The sequence below is a fragment of the Haliotis cracherodii genome, unplaced genomic scaffold, assembly GCF_022045235.1.
Source record: "Haliotis cracherodii isolate W230 unplaced genomic scaffold, xgHalCrac1.p SCAF_6, whole genome shotgun sequence".
NCBI lineage: Eukaryota > Metazoa > Mollusca > Gastropoda > Lepetellida > Haliotidae > Haliotis > Haliotis cracherodii.
The window spans coordinates 68,522,997-68,545,902 of NW_027266319.1; the positions used below are offsets into that span (position 1 = coordinate 68,522,997).

General features: G+C 43.3%; 1 protein-coding gene across 3 annotated transcripts in view; it reads left to right on the top strand.

Moving 5' to 3' along the window:
- Positions 1-22,906, top strand: part of LOC139445999 (WASH complex subunit homolog 1-like) — a 136,144-nt gene that overhangs the window by 11,254 nt on the left and 101,984 nt on the right. For 2 of the 3 annotated variants that reach the window (XM_071227266.1, XM_071227265.1), the window contains exons 2-3: positions 10,120-10,139; positions 19,350-19,574. In XM_071227266.1, the coding sequence (XP_071083367.1) occupies positions 10,136-10,139; positions 19,350-19,574 (229 nt within the window). In that variant the 5' untranslated portion in view covers positions 10,120-10,135. The remainder of the gene's footprint in view (positions 1-10,119; positions 10,140-19,349; positions 19,575-22,906) is intronic. The other variant, XM_071227268.1, reaches the window with a different exon arrangement.

Consider the following 22,906-nt stretch of genomic DNA (forward strand, 5'->3'; position numbering starts at 1 on the left):
ATTCAAAATGGCGGCACGTCCGTTTCCGGTGGCGTACGCCTCCAAGATGGCGTCGCCTCCGTTTCCGGGGAGGAGGGGAAAACCCGGAGAAGCGCACGTCAAAAGGTGAACAGGATCGACATTGAAAGAAGCGCGTCAAAAATCTTTTGTTGTTGTTGTTCTAAACATAGAAAAGGTGGTGGTGGTGGTGAAGGGAGGGTGGTGGTGAAGGGAGGGAGGGAGGGAGGGAGGGAGGAGGCGGGGGTGGGTTCACGGTTTGGGGGTTGGAGGAAAGCAAAGGATGAAATCGTTCTTTCGGGAGAGATTGGTGGCCCTGAAAAGGGCCGTTGGAAAACAAACTGGAAACAAGCTGGACAAGGGTTGTCTCCTTGATTACATTACTTTCCTTGATCTCGATACTAGATAATAATACGGACCACCCCAACAGTCAGGTATGTCAATTCCGCGTTGAATAGTTTGTTGTAATGCTGCCATAGCCTCAGACTTGTTCTTAAACCAGTGTGGGCTCTGCGATAGGATCGTCTCCGATTCACCCTGTGGGTAGCCAACTATTGTCTACGAATAGACTTTCATCCTCCGCTGGCATTGTTGACTGTTGGTCTGGCATGTCAGACAGCTGCATCGAGACGACATGATTGATCTCTCCTTCAGTGCTCGACTGTGACGGTGTGCGTGGCTTCGCTCTTTTTATAGAAGAGGCACTGACACCCTGCTTCCTGATTGGTCGAAAACGCATCGTGCTGATGGGTTCGTTCCGACACTTGGTCTGAGCCCCGGTTTTCTAAATCGGACCGACTTTGGTGTTTCTTTTTTTCATAAGAAATTGTATGGGTCATGGGAGAGATAGGAAGAAAAAAATACCAGATAAAAGAGAAAGGTCATGCTTGAAAGGATCAGTTGCCTGGTGTCACATGATGATGAAGAGGTCATGACCAGCCCTTTGACCCTACGCCATCCTTTTACGATGCTCATCGCGGGACCCACGGGATCAGGAAAAAGTTCCTTTGTGAAATCATGTATGGAGCAGATGTATCGCCCCGAGGTGTTGGATACGTCACCCCATCGCATCGTGTGGGTGTACAGCGAATGGCAACCGCTTCATCATGAACTGGAAGAGATGGCAGACCGCTGAGGGGTCGCTCTTGAGTTTGTGCACAGCATGAAAGAAGCGGATCGCGCCTTGCCCGAAAAAGGGGTGGCCCCACATTGGCTGGTCATCGATGATTTGCTGGGGGACAATACGAAAGAAGAAGAAACCGAAGTGCTGCGATTGTTCATCAAGAAAAGTCATCACTGAAACACATCTGTGCTGTATCTCACTCAGGACTTGTTTGCTCAATTGCCGCAACATCGCACCATCAGTCTGAATGCTCACTACATGGTCCTCTTTAAAAATCCGAGAGATGCATCGCAGATCGACAGTCTGGCTCGCCAGGTGTTTCCAGGCAAAGTTCCTTTTCTGCGTGAAGCCTATGAAGACGCTACCCGAGAGCCTTACACTTACCTGTTCTTTGACTTGAAGCCAACCACGTTGCAAGACCATCGCGTACGCGCCCGCCTGTTTTCGAGATCCGAATTACCCCTCGTGTATGTGCCGATTCTATGAGATGAAGAGACTTTCATAAAAGGAGGTGAACCCTCAGACCTTCCTTCAGTTGACCTACATCCATCATGGGGCAAAGACGGAAACAGGTTCATCCTACGAAGGGAAAGAACAAAGACAAAGAGATGGTGAATGATGTCTATGACAGTATGGTCTCCCCCTCATCGCTACAGGGACTTGTGACCTCTGTATTTCACAAGACTCCTTCACCACCAGGATCGTCTCCCTCTTCAATGGTACCCGTGAACATGCATCGTCGGCAGCAGCCATCACCACGTCCTTCAACATCATCAGCACCTTCGCCACCCTCGTCACCACATGATCTTCAACGCTTTCAACCTGTGCAACAGCAACAGCAGCAGCAGCAGCATAAGTCCACGCCAGGTCCGTCTTACTCTTCGATGGTACCCTTGAACAAGCAACGTCAGGAACAACAACGGCCTTCCTCATAAGCACCCTCAACCCAACTCAATCTTCAACGCTTTCAACGTCTGCAGCAGCAGGAGCCCCCACGAAGGAAGAAAAAAGACAAGAGACCGTCTATTTTTCCGAGAAGGGATGCGACAACCCTTGCCGTCAAAGGAAGAAATCGTCTTTTGCAGTGGTTTGCGATTGTCGTGCGGAACCTGAGAGCAGGACACATCCCATTGAAAGCTCAACATAAGACGTGGTTGCAGAGACATAATGATACCCTGACTAAATTTGTCAATCCACGTCTGCCTATGTATGAACGTCTTGACTACCTGATGCAACGCAGTGGTAGTGGAACACTTGTAGGGGTCTTGACACGTATCCTGTTGCAATGGCAACATTATCTTCAAGCACCTCTCCTCAAACAGGGTAACACCAGGCGCCACCGACCTACAACAACAACAACAATGACTACTAAGCCAAAAGTAAAGGCTCATGAAAATGTCATATCAAGCTGATGCTCTCAGACGATTTGTGCACATGAGGACCCAAAGAAAGTCCAAGAAGACAGATCAACAGTTGCAACTACCTCCTGCCACTGCCTGATAAAAGAGAGAAGCTGCAGATCAGGTGCCTCATTCAGGCTAATGTCTCAGTGCCTCAGGAAACAGAAACACGCTCTGTGTCATTTGTGTGCTGCCGCTCCAGGGATGCGCAAAGCCATTCTCAAACATGCTCCTACTTATCTCATCCGTGCCCTTTGTGAATGTGTGGTGAACTTGTATGCAGGCAATATTCCCATGACCACGACGCAACTTCAAAACTTGCAACAACACGGTAAAGTCTTGAATACGCTCATGAAAAAACAAGTACCTCTAAGCAAGAAATGTAAACTTCTTCAACATGGAGGAGGATTATTAGGAGGACTCATACCTCTTATTGGTTCTGCCCTATCCTCTTTGTTTGGAGGAAAGTAATAAATGGTCTGACACCAGGAAGGTTGGGATCAGTGTGTGGTGTGCCACCATGAAGTACGCACGCAAGATGGTGTTGGTTTCTGAAGACACATGGCAAAGTCTACAGGCCACCAAACAACGTCATCGTCAGACACTTCATACACCTCTCTTGAGAAAAGAAACGTCTCCAAAATTTGGAAGAGATGGACGCGTTGATGCAGAGGTCACAGCAGCCTTTTCACATGCGGGAACAAGAATACAACCAATTGTTGCAACACATGCTAGAGTTGCAGCGCCAGCAGCACAACAACAACAACAACACCATCAAACCACTACAACCCAAAGTGACACCACCACTACCACCGTCATCACCATCAACAATGGACACCACAGGTAGACCTGCCCCTCCTCAACAAGTGATAGACGAAGTGGTCATGAGTGTTCCTAAAGCCATGTCCAGTAAAGCCATGAATTTGATGACAAGGGTTCAAAACAATCCTGACTTGAGTTGGACTCCAGAGGGAACCCTGACCGTGGAAGGGAAACCTGTCCCTGGCACACACATGGTGGACTTGATCAACGATTTTGTGCGTCACCGGAAAACCAAAGATGGGCCTGCAGGTTGGACCATTTTGAGTCACCATTTGGCCAACAGTCATGTCCCTCATGAAATAATTGGAAATCCTCAACGATGGCAATGGATGCAGAAGCAGCAGCAGCAGCAACACCATCCTCATGCCACACCAGAAACACCCATAACCCAGTTCTCCCTCCCCACATTCTCCCCGCAAAGTCACAAAGAGAGAAGAAGAAGAAGGAGGCGGCAGCTGGATCCACAAGCGGAAGAAGAAGAAGAAGAAGAAGAAGAAGAAGAAGATGAGATGCCACCCCCACCTCCATCGTGGCAACTGGATCCACCAGTGGAGGAAGAAAAAGATGTGATGTCAACCCCATGGTTGATGACTCCACCTCAATCTGATACCAAACAGGACAGAGTCATCAACAGGCGAGGTTCATGGATACCCTTTAGCACCACCTAAGAAAAAAATAAATCTCTCCCCTTCTCTATAAAAAGGCCATTCATGTAGGAAATGGCATCAGTCTGAGAGAAATGAAGCAACAGACCAAGACGCGACAGCGCATTCTTCCCTCTGCTGCTGCTGCAGGGAAACAAAACAAAGGATTTCCTACTTCCCTTTGGACAGCCTGGTTGGAAAAAAACTACTTTCATCCTGAACATCCTGCAAGTTTTGGAGGCTGGCGACCTTTGTGGAAAGCAGCACGCATCCACGCTCAATATGCAAGAACCAGTAAAAGCAAGAAGAAAACCAAGCCATCGCAAAGTCAAATCAAGCGTTGGTTGCAAACCAAAAGTACCTACACCTTGCACAAACCAGCCAGACGCTCCTTTCCGAGAGACCACTATCGTGTGGGAGGGGTCGATGAACTGTGGCAAGCAGACTTGAGTGACATGATTGCCTTTCAAGATGACAACGAAGGATTCAAATATCTGCTGTGCATGATCGATGTGTTTTCAAAGATGGCATGGGTGCAACCCCTGAAGGCCAAGAGCAGTTCTGCTTTGACCGAAGCTTTTCAAACCTTGCTGATGCAACAAGCCAAAGACCGACTCCCTGCTCAATTGCAAACAGACAAAGGCAGAGAATTTGTCAACCGTGCTTTCCAGGCTCTCATGACAAAGCATGGCATTCATTTCTACACCAGTCAAAATCCTGAAACGAAAGCAGCCGTGGTGGAACGGTTTCAAAGGACTCTGAAAAATAAAATGTGGCGATACTTTACACAGCATGGGACCAGGCACTATTTGAAAGTCTTACCCCAGTTGATCAAGTTGTACAACCGTCGTGTGCATCGGACCATTGGCCAGCGACCTGTGGACGTCCTCCCAGGAGATCCCCTGTCAGAAATTCGGGTGTTAGACTACATGGAGGAAAAACAACAACAACGGCTTCAGCGCAAAAAGAAAATAACAACACAAAGACTGTCGTCCCCCAAGACAAGATCTTTTACTGCCGGGCACCCGTGTACGTCTGAACAAAACCAAAGGCACCTTTGAGAAAGGTTATCTCCCCAATTGGACCACTGAACTGTTTAGGGTGGATCGGTTGGTGACTGGGAGAACACTTCCTGTGTATCGGATCAAAGGTGATCATGGTGAAGTCCTCCAAGGAACTTTTTACCCTGAAGAAATACAACCCATCTTGAAAACAGACGATGTGTATGCCGTGGATCGCATGCTGAAAAGACATCCAGGACCGAAACAGGGTCAAGAAGAGGTCTTGGTGGAATGGACTGGCTACCCTGCCAGTTTTAATTCGTGGATCCCTGCAGATGATTTACAGATAAAATAATGTCTCTCAGACTCATTCAGAGGGTGGACACACGCGATGACAGAACCGTCACCACCACCACCACCGTCATTACCTCTGCAGAGAAGCCTCTCAGCATCCGTGGGTACCGATGAACTACTGCTGCTGCACCAGCGCCGACACTCACCTTGGTGTTGTTTTGGCATGACGTTACCCCGCAGTGAAGTCGTGTTTTTTGCTCAGATCATTGTGATATATGGCATGATCATCATGAGCATGGTACAGTTGGCCTTGGATCATGGAGAGAAACAGTTGTGGACAGCCCTGCTCTCCAGTTGTTTGGGATACATACTTCCACCACCCACCTTGGCCGCCTCACCAGGCATACCCACGACGACCCCACCCACCACAAGACTTCAACTTGATACCTCATCCACCCAGAGTTTTCTACATTAGCTCACGTCATCATGGCTGTCACCTTTTTTTCGAAACAAGACTTTTACATGACCCTACCCAGTGATGCCTCCATGGACATCTATCCAAACAACACCGTCAATGCGTATGAAATCAAGTTGCCTTATTCTCTGCATCTGGACCGTCAACAGTGGGAGGTGGGCGTCAGCGAAATTCACTTTTCGATGACATGGTACAACGTCGCCCCACCCTTTGACTGGTTTGCGCTGAACCTCAAACTGAAAAAAGACACCCTTGTGTATGAAAGCACGGGGAGCGCTATACCACAGCCACAGTATGGTATCGTCCGTTACAAGAAGATTCCAATCGAGAAAGGCGTCTATTCATCTGAAGATTTGGTGAAAACCCTCAACCGTTTGATTCAGGAACATATTACGAATGTCTTAAAAGAACAGCCCTCAGACAGCGTCCAAAGTGATGGAAGACGGTTTGTCATTGATGTCATGTATCCCAAAGATAGTCTTCGATTTGACATGCTTGAAGATTGAAAGGTGCGATTCCAAGCCCCTCAAGAAGTAGCAATCAATCATCCTCTCATGGGAAATACTGGTGGACCACTCTATTCCACAGAAGTGATCATGGCAAGTCCACTCTTGAGAATGCTCGGATTTGTTCAACTACCGATCCTTGGTGAGGACTATAAAACCTACACAGAGACGCCCAGATGGATGTCTTGGAGGAACGTGAGGAGCCGAGACCCCCTAAAAGTCGTAAAGTCGTCCCAACCACCACCACCACCACCACCACCAACCAGAAACAGCGTAAAAGAAAAAGAAAAATGGTTTAAAGGTCAGTCCTCATCAGACTTTCAACCTGACCAGACGTCCTTCAAGGCAGAGAAAAGGGTGAAACATCCATCATCATGATGCGCCGAGATGCTTGCGATTGTTCAAAGGCCCAGTTGGATCTCTTTACTGTACCCCCTTTGTCCACCTCTGTGCAAGAGGGTCAGTGGATTCGCTATAGTCCCTTGGCACCACCCTCTGTAGCAGGATCACTCCAGTTTAACATTTCCAATCCCGTGAACACTTACATTGATTTGAAACAGTGCTACCTGAGAGTATGTCTACGTGTGACGAAAGATGATGGCACGGATACCGTTCTAGCGGATAACCCCGTATCAACTGTCAACAATGTGATGCATTCCCTGTTTCGCGAAGTGCGGCTGTAAGTGGGACACAATCAGTTGGAGATCACACCCTCCATGGGCACTTACCCTTACAGAGCCTACTTGGAAACCCTACAGAAGCCATAACATCTCACCTTCGATGTCCTGGATGGTTCACCGACGATGCTGGTAAAATGGACGTCTTCAATTCTGATGCAGATGCGAACACAAGAAACACAGGTGTCAGAACGCGACGTGATCTTATCGTACCCACCAAAAAAGCGGAACTTACAGGCCGTCTACACTGTGACCTGTTTCTTCAAGACCATTATCTGCTGGATGGTGTCCCTATGAAACTGGAATTGCTACGAAGTCCCGATGAGTTCTTCTTCATGTGTGCTGCTGATGGTGTCTACAAACTAGCCCTGACCAAAGCCGAATTCTATGTCCGTCAACTCAACATCGATCCTGCTGTCCAAGAAACACACGTGTCCAGTCTAAATGCTGGGGTGACTGCCAAGTATCCCCTTTCACGTGTGCATGTTACTGCCCATGACATCCCGAGAGGCGGTAGGGGCTTTCACAAGGATCACCTCATCGGTGGCCAATTACCAAAACGCGTGGTCCTGGGACTGGTGGACAATAGTGCCTACGTAGGAAGCAAAGAGAAGAATCCGTACAACTTCAAACACAATCATGTCACCATGATGAAGCTCAAAGTCAACGGCCAGGAAGTCTATGGCATGGAAATGAAAAGCGACTTCAGCAACAACAGCGCCCATTTGAAACAAGTCTACATGAATCTGTTCCGAAACACTGGGCAGATATGGCGACCTGAGACCTGCGAACTGACTCCCAAGGCCTTTACTCAAGGTTACACCTTGTGGGTGGTGGATCTCACCCCAGACCTTGGCGCTGATGAAGGCATCAACTACCCTCGACACACTGGCAAGTTGGGTTTGGAAATCCGGTTTGGACAAGCTCTCGAGGACCCAGTCACCCTCATCTGCTATGAGGAATACGAAAATTTCTGGAAATAGATCGTTTCCGGAATGCGATGATGGTATAAAAAGAGCAGCGACAGACGGTCATGCCACACTTTTTCTCCTCCTACAAGGAACCATGGATGAACCACTCGGGTTGAGCACCTTGGATTTAGAAGCCCTCGTGGCTGATGGCGAACCACTTCATGCCATCTACCGGGGCACCCTGGCCAGAGATGACTTTGCCAGACTGGGATGGCAACAGGATGACCCCTTTTACCCCAAAGCCTACGTGATCAACACAGATTTAAGCGATTAACCTGGCACACACTGGGTGAGCGTCTATCGTCCAGCTCCTGGATCCGTGGAAATGATGGATAGCTATGGACTGTATTCATTACCCCTGTTTAAAGAGACTTTGAATCGCATGGGTCAGATTCAACAACGATGGAATACACGCCCCTTACAACATGGATACAGCACGTTGTGTGGTGTGTACTGTCTCTACATGCTGACCTAACGCGTGCGTGGGTGGACTTTTAATCAAGTGTTAGATACGTTGGACTGGAAGGACACCGCCAAGAATGTTGCCACGGTATTAGCATGGTTTCATACCAAAGTGTCTACCTCCGTTCCTGTGGATGAGATGCCTGCCTTTCGACTGAGTGCCCAGACGCGTACCCTACATCAAAAGAACCAACCTTTCTGTCCTTATTGACCTGACACTTGTTCACTGAACCTACGATCACCTGACTGTCAACATTCCTGATTGAGGAGGGTACATACGTTCACTGCGTTTTAGGAATGTACATACGTTCACTATCAAAGTGGCAAAAGTGTTGTGTTGTCTGTAAGATGAAGAAAAACAAAACAGGATCGCCATGCACACCCCAGAGAAAACCAAAACCAAAACAAAACAAGATCGACATCTGACCGCTTCCTGCATTCCTACACCACGTCCATGTCTGTGCCTGTCGATTCAACTTTAGAAATTCAGGCAACACCTTTAGCACCTTTAAATTCGCCACTTTCCGACTGTCACTTAGACGAACGACTGTCATAGTTGGCTACAATACACGATCGCCTTTTGGAACGAAACCTTACAACTCAAAGTTTACAATCACATCACCATACCCGATGACATGATTTGTGGAATGTTGTTGCAAGATCCTTCGCCGATATGACGTCAACCTAGCAACAAAGTGGCAGAGTCGTCGACTGTGTATGATAAGCTCGTCTCAGTGAGCTATCATCTCCACATGCCATTACCACACACACACCCCAAAACAAAACAAAACCATGAACCCACCTCCTCCTTCCCTCCCTTCCTCCCTTCCTCCCTCCTCCTCCCCCTCCTCCTCCTCCTCCTCCCCCTCCTCCTCCTCCTCCCACCTTCCTCCCTTCACCACCACTCTCCCTTCACCACCACCACCACCACCACCACCACGTCTATGTTTAGAACAACAACAACAAAAGATTTTTGACGCGCTTCTTTCAATGTCGATCCTGTTCACCTTTTACGTATGCGCAGGTCACGTGACCGGAAGTGACGTCACAGCGGTCACGTGATCCTCTCGACCAATCAGAAGCAGGAGCGGTCCTGGAATCCTGAGCGGTCCTGCACCGAGGTACACAACTATTCATAGAAAGTCCACTCGTTTTGTGAAAAATGGTATCTAACGAGAATTAGTGTAGTATTCTCTATATATTTAGTATCACATCTTGGATTTTTCGTTGTGGGTTATTGCGCTCATTATATGTTAGCATATGTCATATGTTATTCCACAAACTCTTAACAGGTCAAATGTCAGGCAATACAATTTGATCATACAATAACTCAGAAAATACACATTTGTTCAAAGTTTAGATACAGCACACCTTGGAATGATTCTGCATCATATATTGTTTGTGGTTTAGATAGTAATCGAAGTAGTTCCTTCACGGCGAAATCATTTGCATATATATTGGATTGATTTACAGCACCAACAACGCTGACCATTATGTGATAAAATCTGTTCTATCGCCATTACTTTGTTCAAACTAGAATTAGCGTGGTACAACTGCAGTTAGCAGTGGGGAAATTCAACACATATGTTTTGCCATTATAATGAAAATTGCATCATATACAGAGTTTCAGCTTTATGAATACAATGTTGTAAATCAGAGGAAACACAGAACATATTTTTGAGCTTTTAAGCCATTTATGTGGCCCTGATTGAAAATGATGAATATTCCATTCATTTTCTATTTGCAGAAACCAAGCACGAGAAATGGGTATGTATTCATAACACTAATTCTTGCTTATGCTCAAAATAGCTGATGTCTTTTGTCTAGAAAGTAAGAAATTGTATCTTATTTTCAATAATTCTGGGCAGTTTATGATTACAATAGAAAGAAAAAAATCAGATGTCATGGGAATCGCACACTAAAGGTCCTAAATGAATCATGGAAACAACAAAATATACGTAAGATTAAACACCTATATAAAAATAATTGTTGTACACTCTTTGTATCAACACATTTTAACTTGTTATTGAAGAATGTCAAAATGTGGAATCATACAATGAGCGATCTTCTTCAATTTATATTCAATTCTCTGACCCGGCCGGTCCAACCTTAAACTGACAGCGCATGTACATGTAGTTTTGAATACACAATGCCATTTAGAAAGTGGTCAAATGTAACAAATGTTATATTTGGGATAACACTTTCTTAGTAAAGTAAAGATTATAATACTTTTTTGGGTTGAGTCCCGTCCTGGATTCGAAACCAAACCTGCCAGGGTGAGAGACCTAATCGCCAGCACACAAAGTCAGCGATGGTAGGGGTGTACTCAAAGTACGTGATCTAGACTACCAGTTGTCGGACTTTCATTTTTATGGAAGCTTCGTTGGCTGAATGAATGAATGAATGAATGAGTATGGTTTTACGCCGCTTTTAGCAATATTCAAGCAATATAACGGCGGGGGACACCAGAAATGGGCTTCACACATTGTACCCATGTCGGGAATCGAACCCGGGTCTTCGGCGTGACGAGCGAATGCTTTAATCACTAGGCTACCCGACCGCCCCCTTCGTTGGCTGAGTGGGTTGGATCGCTGTCTTTGTGTGCTGGCGATTAGGTGCCTCACCCTGGCAGGTGTGGGTTCGAATCCCGGATGGGACTCAACCAAAAAGAGTACTAGCATCTGTTCTTTTCTAAGAAAGGTTATCCCAAATATAACATTTGTTACATGTAGTTTGCCCAATATGAGAGGTTACTATCACACCCATAGACATTTAACCACTATATGGTTCATCTTTTTTGGCAACGTCCACGCCAGTGTATGGACAGCACAGTTTATCTTTTCGCCTAAACAATGTTCTATCTGTTGTCATGTGCTGAAATGTAAGTTATGTATAGAACCACTTCATAGTCGTGTGAAGCAAGGCAGTAAGATCAGCTGATCATTCACTCCTTGTCACTTTGTTGACGTGTTCACAATAGGTACTAAAAGTGTTGCCCTTGATGGTCCAATGTCACACTTTTAAAAATGAAGTATATTTTCATTTTATCAAATAATTGGTAGGTTTCTCGGAAGGATAAAGCCAACGGATAAAAACGATATCCGTTGGGGTCATATGCGGATAGAGATGCAAATATCAAAGGTCAAGTAGGGACTACTTTCACTGTTTATAAACAAACATGGCGTCGCTCTCGTCATTCGGCGATCAGAATTAACCATCGGGAATCTGGATAAGCTACAGGGATAATTGCTATCATTATCAAAAGAACAGTCTAATATACTGAAAATCAGTGTCTAACTGTGATGTAGCTGAGGCATTTTATAACTTTTGGCAACTTTGGAGATGTAAATTTCGAAACAATTTTGCGAGGGCACGAGGCCTAGCCAAGCGGGGCCAGTAGCCATACCTGTGCTTGTAGACCTTTGCGGCTTGAAACCTTCTCCACAAATTAACATAGTAGTGGGGCGGTTAAGGCTAAAATTGTGCACTTTTGGTTAAAAGCACCAAACTTGGCACACTTATACATTGAACCATTCCAAACATTTTTGGATATGGATCCACCTCAGCAGAGCCCCCTGGTGGTAGAAAATCCAAGATGGCCGCCAACATGGCTGAACTCTCTAATGGTATCAATATATACTCAATATATCATACTTATCTGATCCATTTATACATATATCCATACTAATGCATGCGGAATTAATTGCAGCAGAGCTGTATATAATTCAAATATAGTTTGCAGCGCCCCCTGGTGGTAGAAAATCCAAGATGGCCGCCGGCATGGCTGAATCTCTAATGATATCAATCTGTACTCAACAAATCATAGTTATCTGGCCAATTTATACAAATTATCATTGTAATGTATTTAGGAGTAATCACAACAATCCTGTATATAATTCAAATCTGGTATGCAGCGCCTCCTGGTGATGACGAAAATCCAAGATGGCCTCCAATATGTTTTAGTTTTCAGAAATTTTCTATTTCTACAGCAGATATAAATTTCATTTGATATCTTTGAACTAAGAATAAGTTGATAAGTTTTGATATGATGAAACATTTTAAATGACATTGTATCAATTAATATGTATCGTCTATGATCTATTCTCGGCATATTAATTTATAAATGGTCTACTGAGAAAGGTTCCACCCAGTTTATATTAGATCACCCCAAAATCATTCATCTGGGAATGGATTCATATCTTAAAAACAAGAATGTATGTAAAGGTATTATTGACATTATTGCCATGAATCTATGACATTGACTTACTTCCTACTTAAGTAGGACCAGGAATATCGGTTCAATGTATGTGTTTACGGTTCGAAATTAACTTACAGTGAACTCTTTCCTTCAAATTATCACATAGCACTGTACAGGCAGGGAGTGTAAAGTTTACTAAGGTTTGCAAGATTTCTTGCAAGTGTAGTGTTAGGCTATAACACTTCTTTGTGCCCGACCAAGTGTTGTCCACTTGGGTATCTATATATTACTGCATGTCCTCTCCCAACCCCTGGCTACAAGATGCTGTAGTGTGGGACGTTTGTCAAGCACCTATCCTCAAATATCCATTGGTGCTGTCTCAGGGCTGCCTCTTTGGGTTGAAATGTCAATTGTCTGGGATCTTCATGAACAGAGATTTTGCCTTTCATTGACCTTCCAAATAAACCAGTGAGAACGACAAACTGCTCAAGATTCTGCATTGTGTTGTCAGAGATATCTGCTGATGATGGGAAAGCATTGACGACTTCCGAAAATACTTGACACGTATCCCAAGCATATGAACCGGTGAAGGCAGGAAATAGTGACAATGTCTTAGAATTCCGTGGCCTCTAAAAGAAAACTCTCAGCTCTTTCAGTCAATCCAACTGCACCTCTATCGCCTTTCATACGGCTATTAAATTGTTCATGTGTCTGACCTTGTGCCACACAAGAGAATGTCCGTTTAGTCTTTAGTTTAGTGTGTCACGAATCCACCGGAACAATATTCGAGGTACAGCGGTGTTCGTGCTCTACTGTAAGAGGGACATATCTGTGAAACGCAAGCCATTAATATGATAAGTGATGCTGCAAACTTTGGGACATCTGCTTTTAGAATTGCACCCACCAGGCACAATATACAAAGTTTTTGTTCAAGAACAAGGGGCCAGTAGTGAAATGGGCTGAGCAGCTTCTGAAAGGATCGTCTGAGTTCGCTTCTGTTTCCTTATATCGCACAGATGTCTGATGTTGTAGTAAGATGGGTACACATGATGAAGGAATCAACAAATCTGACTGAGGCCATTCCAGCAGCACAAATGCAGTTTTCCATCTACTTCCTTTGGGACAGTTTCTGAGAATCCTGAAAGCAACTTTCTATATGCGAATCTACCAAACATGATAAGGAAGTGTATCACATAATTCAGGACAGTTCCACTAGATTGTTTTAGCAATTGTGTATAGTGGTTCATCCAAGGCAAGCACTTGCATCTGACCAGGATTCAAATGCTCAATACCCTTTTTGTACCACATTAATTGAATGCTGTAGCAGAGCAACAGAGTGTGCACATTCTAGAACATTGGCATATGGGCAATTGTTTTTGGAGGCTATGTTTGTCTTATTTTCCCAATACTTCCTTCATGTGATATGACCAGTTTTACTCATGGTCAGGCATTGTGCTAAGACTATCTACATCCTTGATGAAAGGTAATTTTAATTGAGGCACATAATTACCCATCCTGCTAAAACAGGATGGGGGTACATTAGTATATACTGTGGGCTGTTTGAAAATGGTTTTCCTTGTTTGTGTGCATTCTTTAGTCAAAAGAACAACATGTGATGTTCCTTCCTCTTCAGCTTTTGAACGCTGCTGCAATAGTGAAATGTTGATACCATTAAGTGGATATGCTGTTGTAGAGCAGGGATTATGATAGATGTTATCTTTTGAGAATGTTGGTGGGTATACCACACCTTCGTCTTCATAAACACCACACACTGTGCTATATCTGTTCAAATACACCATATTTTGAAATGTGTCAACAAGATCACGTTTTCTTCTTTAATACCAAGTAAACTGGGACTTGTATTTCTCGGTCTCATTGGTGTCTTTGTGTTGATGAGCTGTTGCACCGAGATTTCACACTTTGAAGACAAGATGTTCTATAAACTATGTTTATAATGAACACGCTTATAACGAACTGGCGGAACTGGTTTTGTGGTCTCAGCCATTTGCTGTATATATGTTTAAAATGAACAACGGTTACAACGAACTCAAATTAGTGGTCCCTTTGAGTTCGTTATAACTGTAGTTTACCGTAGTTTTTTTCATACCTGGTCCTACAAATTTCATACTGACTAGAGCTTTCAAAGAGGCAGGTACATACTCTTTATGGCATGTTCCTCTGATAGATTGTTTCAACCTTAAATCACGTCTGTGGATAAGTGTTGCTCGTTTAGTTAGTCTTAATGATTAAGAATCAAAAAGGCATGTTTCAGTGCTGGTCCAATATTTTTATCACATTCCAAGTTCAGTTACCGAATTTTAACCAAGTTCATGCAGTTCAATATATTCCCCCGATCTGCCTTACGGAATACATATCTAGCTTCAAATGAATGAATTTTAGTACCAAAAGCTTATACATTCAGTAAAGCATTACTTGGAATTGTTTTGAAGCCATATTTGATCGATATGATTGCAGTGAGCAAATGACACTGATATTGTGGACAAACATTTGACATTTTTTGAAGATTACGTCATTTTGGCGGCCATCTTGGATTTTCTTCGCCACCAGTGGGGGCTACATATAAGATTTGAATTATATACAACATTGACTCAATTAATTTTATATAAATGACTAAAATTGACAAACTAATGTTGATATATTGAACATAATTTGACGTCATAAGGTGGCGCTACTGAGGTGGATCCATATCCAGAAATGTTCGGAATGTGTCAATGTATAAGTGTGCCAAGTTTGGTGTTTTTAACCCAAAGTGCACAATTATGACTAAAATCCAGCCTTAACCGCCCCACTATAGTTGGATTTGGGCAAAATATGTTTCAATTGTTACCTTATTTCGTTTTGTCGCCGTGTGTACATCTGACTACACTTCATAGCGTTATGACAGGACGGACCGACTGTCAACAACGTCTGACCGTGGCCGTTACGTCTCAAAGACAAGGGTTAGAGTGACTTCCCTTTGACAAAGGAGAGTTACTCTAGCGGAGAGACCGATGGATTGCCGCGAAAGGCGATTAAAAACAATTGTTGTTTTGCGTATATGTTGCTTCGCCACTGTATAAGAAAGAGATTTCAGTTGGAACTATATTGGCTACTGTCACTGTCCGACTGACACATCACCCTGTGACGTAATAAATATTAATGCGCGCATTCCAGGAAAACTCGCAATGTTTCGGTTATGTTTGTGAGAGAAGCAAAGCGATTGTGAAGCACAGAATTAAAGAATGACATAATATGATAAAGAGGTTATCACGCTTGTGTGTTTGGGGATGGTAAATATCCTGCTCGCTAAATACAATGTTTATTCCTAATGCAGGATATTTACCATCCCCAAACACACTCGCCTGATAACCTCTATGTATACGTCATACCCATATCTATGTCATATTAACGCCCATCTGGCTACATATGCATCCATGCATTACCATGCAGCGGCTAAGCAATGTGGTATGCGAAAAGTGAAGGTGTTATACAGTATAACGTTTGTAAGTAAATATAGTAAATTTTCCAAGTATATAACTGAGAGAGGTGAAATATATTTTCAAGTATTGTAAAAGAAACGGGCACTGACAAATTATGTCATCAACTACACATAATACCAGTACATTTTTCAAAATAAACAAAAATGTAAATTACAGGAATCTATTTTGATATTCATAAGGAGTAATTGGGGCATGATGTATAAAAAGATTGTAAGGATGAATGGTTGCTATACACCAGTCTCGTGGTTATCTGGTGCCATTTGATAATTTGGGATAGTTTTTATCCCCAGCCGGGCAAGAATGGCCGAAGGGGAATTATGTCGTGGCGCAGTCCGTCCGTCTGTCCGTTCCACAGAGGGCACTAAGCTTGTGAAATCAACTCCTCCTACAGTTTCCAGAGAATATCCCTGAAACTCTACACACACAAGTTCGACATGTTGATGATACGCATATCGCAGTCCCGTTTTATTTCGACTAATTTTGACAGAGTTACTGCCCCTGTTTTACGGAGCTTCATTTGCCTAATTGTGAGAGAGGTTCTAAGCTTGTGAAATCAACTCCTCCTCCAGCTTTTAGAGAACATCCCTGACACTCTACACACAAGATGTCGACATGTTGATGATACACGTATCGCAGTCCCGTTTTATGTTAGGATGTTGTGCTCTCAGAGCACTCTTGTATATTTTATTTTTATTTTGTATGCCATTTTGGACTTAAACTGAAAATGAGGGTGGTGCTTGCTTCTGGAGCAGAATTCCCAAACTTTTGAATATGTCAAGATGAAACTTGCTGTACAGATCAGTCTGGTGATGAACGTGTCCATTTTGATGATTTGGCACATTGAAAAATACTGAACAGCGTTAGTTTTTTGTTCACTGAACAAAATGTACCATGGCGTTTTCCTGCGATTTTCCATTCTCACGGGAAACTCTCAATGCAGGCTTCTAAGGGACAGTCACCGACTACTATGATCGTAAGTCGGGATCGCACGCGCTCTTCCATCAAGGATTAACATCATCAGTCGGATCGATGACACAGACAATCGGATCGACATCGACCTGAGGTTACTGTTTGAACGCAGCAGTAGTGTAAACATCATTCGGATTGCCATGAAGCCAGGTCTCGATCAATAGATTCACCGCGATATTTGGATTGACCTTCGCCAGATGATCTACATCGACATGTCGATTCTACTCCATATGGGGATCGACATCACAGTTTGGATCGCCATCAATACCCCTCACCTACGGATGGATTTCGACTTATGCACTTCTCCCTTTATGCTTTGAGGTGAGGTGAAATTGGGTTTAATGTCGCGTCCAAGATTATTGCACTTATATAGCGACGTTCATGCACGTGTATGTGTGTGTGTGTGTGTGGCTGCTTGTACTAGTCCGGATTGATGCTGATTTATAGTGCTAGCACACTGAGATACCATGCCCCAGTTTAACATGAATACCCCACTCAGACACAGTATACTGACTCCGAGCCGACCAGTCCTTGTTTTAGCCCCTTAATGCCGAGCGCCAGGCAGGGAAACAACATGTAGCATCTTTTAACGTCTTTTTGTATGACGCGGCTGGGGATCAAACCCCGGACCTTCCCCTCTCTGGGCGGACGATCTACCATTCGACCACTGAGACGGTCCTTGTTGCCTTGATGTTAGTGACATAGTGATATCTATACCCTTCTCTTCCGGATTGACACCTACTTGTCAGATTACTATCTGTATTCACCTCGATCGACATCAGGGATTGACATGATGATCCTGATCAATACCCTACACCTATACATCGACATTGGAAGCAACATCGACAGCCCTCTCCTTGGAGTTGACATGAAGATAACCCTAACTCTTGTGTGTACTCTGTCACCAGATCGTACTTACTGATGACTATTGTTCTTAATACGAAGAGTTGTGTACAATGTATGCATATACCAAATCTTAGGTTATCCCCATTGAGTATCCGGGAAGACACAAACTTCTAATATTCCCATGGTGACACGTGGTCATCATGTCAAGTGGCATGGATCATTCACTGCTTTTAGACATTTGTTTGTCTCATCCAGACTTGATAGACTAAAATTTGAATAGATATTTTACCGGTCAGAGCTATTGTTACATATCCAAAGCAGAACAAAGGATATTCAGCACACATTATTACAAACGAAAATGAAAAACTTCAGGCTAATTACATTTATTACAGACAGCAATACCAGCTTAAATGTCATTATATTGCAAATGATGTGATAAATTATGTTAAGAGTTCTCCTTTGTCTGACAAGCATTTATGTGAATACAAACACTGTTTTCCTACAGTGTCAAAATATCAATAAATCTAACGTTGTTCCACACAAAAGTTGAATTCCATCATAGTCGGATTCAAATGTCCTTTTTCCAAATGTTCAGAGATGTCCCATTTAAAGGTCCGTGATGAATGTTCGATTCAGGGATAGCAGACATCAAGTGAATGAGTGAGTTTTTACGTGCTTTTAGCAATATTCAAGCAATATCACGGTGGGGGACACCAGAAATGGGTTTCGCACATTGTACCCATGTCGGGAATCGAACCCCAGTCTTCGGCGTGACAAGCGAAATCTTTAACCACTAGGCTTCCCGACCGCCCATGACATCAAGACAATGACTAACTATCATGTATTACAACACAAGAAGTCAAGAACATTGACAGAATATATAACAGGCTACATTTCCATGATGGACAATCGTTTTGGCCAAGTGAACCTTATTTACAATTAAACACGAAGTAGCCATTCTACATATTTATCCTCAAAATATCACAATATTATTCTCACAAAGGCTTTCTCCTATCGAGATCTCACGACAGTGAAAGATCAACTGTCTTAAAACTGCTTTGACATAGCTTTATATAACAAAGTAAGAGACAAAACGCATGCTTTTCACATGTCAAAATGTTATGTTTGGCCGACCCGATCTAGTATTAAGGATGACATCTACCCCTACAAAAATGTATCCCAAAAGTAAACATGATAACAGAGCACATGATGTGATAGTTATATAGCTGAAATACTATGTTCGTGATGCTTAAACCAGTCACAGCAGCAGTTTAGTTATCAATATTTGTCAGCACGTATTTTAATTCTAGCTTCAAAAGTATCAAGGAAAAGTACCTGAGCATTTTTCAGCTAGGTCATAGTAACAGTCAAGGACTTTTCAAAAAATCATATAGAACCTTTCTTGATATATACCAATTTTTTAATTGATAGATTATGGAAATAGGTGTTTCTGTCTTGTTTCAGACTTTATCTGCCCAGCTGACATAACAGTGGTGCCACCTTTCAATACAAATGATCTTTTGGCAGAATCAATCTGTAACATATTAAACGAGCATTTGGAGAAGAAAAAAAAGGAAACAAATCAACCTTTGACAGCTGTTGTTCCCAAACTCCTGGTGTTTCGACCAAGTGGTAGAGCGGGAGATGAATTTGAGGAACATGTGTCACCGCATCTGATGGAACTACCTGGTAACCTATACTTTATACGTGACATTTTATGCTCATGTAAGCGAATTGTCATCACTTAAAAGTATTTATGTACACTGTAGTTTTCGTAAGGTCAGTTGTTCGATTCCCTGGAGCTCAGTATCAGTGTACTGTTAAAAAACGGACCACAACTAAATTATGAGTGAGTGGCAGGTGCAACCAGTAGAGCAGGATTAAAGGATTTGTTACATATTGTTCTTGTACAAATAAGAGCATTTAAGGGACATATTTTCTGTTCCGGTATAGTCAGTATTTATTGTGCTCCTTAAGTGAGCATAATGCAGCAAAGGAATGTTGGAAAGTCTTATATCCATAAATTTCCAACATTCCTTTGCTGCATTATGCTCACTTAAGGAGCACAATAAATACTGACTATACCGGAACAGAAAATATGTCCCTTAAATGCTCTTATTTGTACAAGAACAATATGTAACAAATCCTTTAATCCTGCTCTACTGGTTGCACCTGCCACTCACTCATAATTTAGTAGTGGTCCGTTTTTTAACAGTACACTGATACTGAGCTCCAGGGAATCGAACAACTGACCTTCGAGAGTATTTAGTTCTAACATATGTGTGCACAGTTTGCAAGTTGGTGTCACCAAAGTCAAAATGTATCCAATGATGGTATGTATCAAAGTTGGTGCAAAATTGGAAGAACACATATCTTAGATTCAATTAGCCTGCCCCCACCACATTTCATCACCATAGCAAAATTTAGGTTTTTCTAAGATGTTTGACTATGCTTGTTGTAAAAGGCGACTAATGGGATCGGGTGGTCAGGCTCGCTGACTTGGTTGATGCATGTCATCGATTCCAATTGCCCGGATCGATGCTCATGATATTGATCACTTGACCCGTGAAGATCCGGGATAGAATAGGTCTTCAGCAACCCATGCTTGCTGTAAAAGGCGACTATGCTTGTCATAAAAAGGCGACTAACGGGATCGGGTGGTCAGGCTCGCTGACGTGGTTGATGCATGTCATCGATCCCATTTGCGTGGATTGATGCTCATGATATTAATCACTAGATTTTCTGGTCCAGACGTTTTTTCAAGAGTATGTTTGTTTCATATATACACATGTACAAAAGTTAAGCGCCACCCACTATAGTTGTGAGCTGTTACTTTTGGCACTTAATGATGACTATTATAATGAGATGTACGATTGCTATAAGCCGTACATGTAAACCTCATGTGATGCAAAAGTTGTCCCAAAGCAAGTTTATCTTGTGTTCCCCAAAAATATGAGCAGAAAGGAATTTTACCGAGGACCAGAAATTGAAGGATTAGAAAACATTGAAAATCTTTTTTTTATATCAGCAGACCATATCAAGTGTCACATAGACACCCTAGGGAGTGCAGAGTCTATTGCAAGACAGAAACGTCAGTAACGTGTGTATGATCCACGACATTGACCACAGCTTCAACCCTACGCCTCATACTCATTCCAAGTCGTTGAATACTTCTCTGGGGCGAGGGATCCATTCTTCGTGAAGTGCGGCTTCAAGTCCAGCGAGATTTTGAACTGGGGGATCACTATGTCTGATTTTCCGGCCAAGAATGTCCCAGAGATGCTCAATCGGATTAAGATCTGGACTACAGGCCGGCCAAGGAAGACTGACAAGAGCTTCTTGACGCAAATAAGCCAAAACTGCCCGAGATCTGTGTGGTCTAGCATTGTCGTCCGTGTAAACAGGTCTTGTCTGAAGAGGAGGGCTGTCAAAATGAAGGACTACCACTGGACGAAGAAAGGCATCTTGGTATTGTTGGCCATTCAGGTTTCCACGAATTGTCACCAGTGGATGTTTGCAGGCAAAGGAAACACAACCCCATATCATGACAGATCCCCCGCCACATGGTAAGGTCTTCTGTGATGTTCCTTGGTGCAAAACGAGTGTTACGTTGCCTCCAAACACGTATTCGACCATCAACAGTTCGTAGCAGCATTCGACACTCATCAGACCAGTTGGCCAAGTTCCATCGACTACGGGCACGACACCATATCTGACGATTCCGCATGTGCCTCTCAGTCAGTTGAGGACGTTTTACTGGTCTTCTGACGTCATAACCAGGCGACGCCTTATGGTCATCATCGAGAGTCTCTGATGGGTAATCCACTACAGTCTTAAATCTGTTGAAGTGGCAAATGGATTTCGTCTGACTATCCTGAAAAGACATCTATTCTCTCTGTTAGAGGTCTTTCTTGGCCTACCAGACCTATGCCTGTCATTGACATCATTGGTTTGACCATGTTTGACAATCAAACGAGTGATAACTCTGTGATGACGACCCATTTGTCTTGCAATGGCCCTGCATGACATGCCAACATTTTTCATGCCTATCACTTGCCATCTTTCAGCGTTCGTTAACTTTCTCCTCACCATGGCTGATTTCCAACCTCTATTGGAAGGGGAATCTCACACAGGAGCAAAATGCAACCACGTGTCTGAAAGTTGAATTTCACTATTTATAGGGTAGGGGAACTGCAGCAACACGTAAAGCACACTTTCCTTGTGGTATCTGGACAAATTTGGGTTCATGAAACTATGGAAGCCTAAATCAGTCATACATCATCATATTTCGTATTTCTGATTCCCACACGTGAAATCAAGAGACTATGAGTATGGTGGCGCTTAACTTTTGTGCATGTGTATAAATAAAACATACAGTAATCCTTGCAGCTGCGTGAAGGTCTGGGGGTGTGTGAGGGCCTGTAGATGGTGTTGCCGCTGTCCAGGTGTGGTGTCAATTTTCTTTTTCTTCTTTTAAGTCATCTCGGACTAGGATGAGGCAGATCGAGATGATTCCCTCCATCTTTTTCCTCTGTACTGACTATTGTGCCCAAACATTTATTTCGCCTAAAAACTACACTTCAGCTTTGTTGAAGGATGCAGGAAGCAAAGATGGGCTAACGATCTCGATCTGAAACAGGAACACCTCAGATATTTCATAGTAAAAAAGTCACATTTTAAACCAATTTTAGTGAATTGAATTAAATCAAAAGTAATAAATAATCAAAATTACAGTTGAAAGTTTGAAAAATGTTACCTGAGCAAACATTGTTCTGAAAAAGGGTCAAATGTGATGGGATGGCTCAGTGATGAGTTATCAATCTTGGTCACATGGCTCCGGTGTGTCTGGGCGAACCAGGGGTGGGTTTGGGTGAAACGGGTTTTTTTGTTCCCTGGGAACACTGTTAAGGAAGTTTCTACTGACTTTCGAAAATGAGATGAGATAAGCAATTAACAGTAGTCAGGATAAGATAAAATCATTAAATTGAATGAATGCCTACCTATTACTGTTTTGCCACATC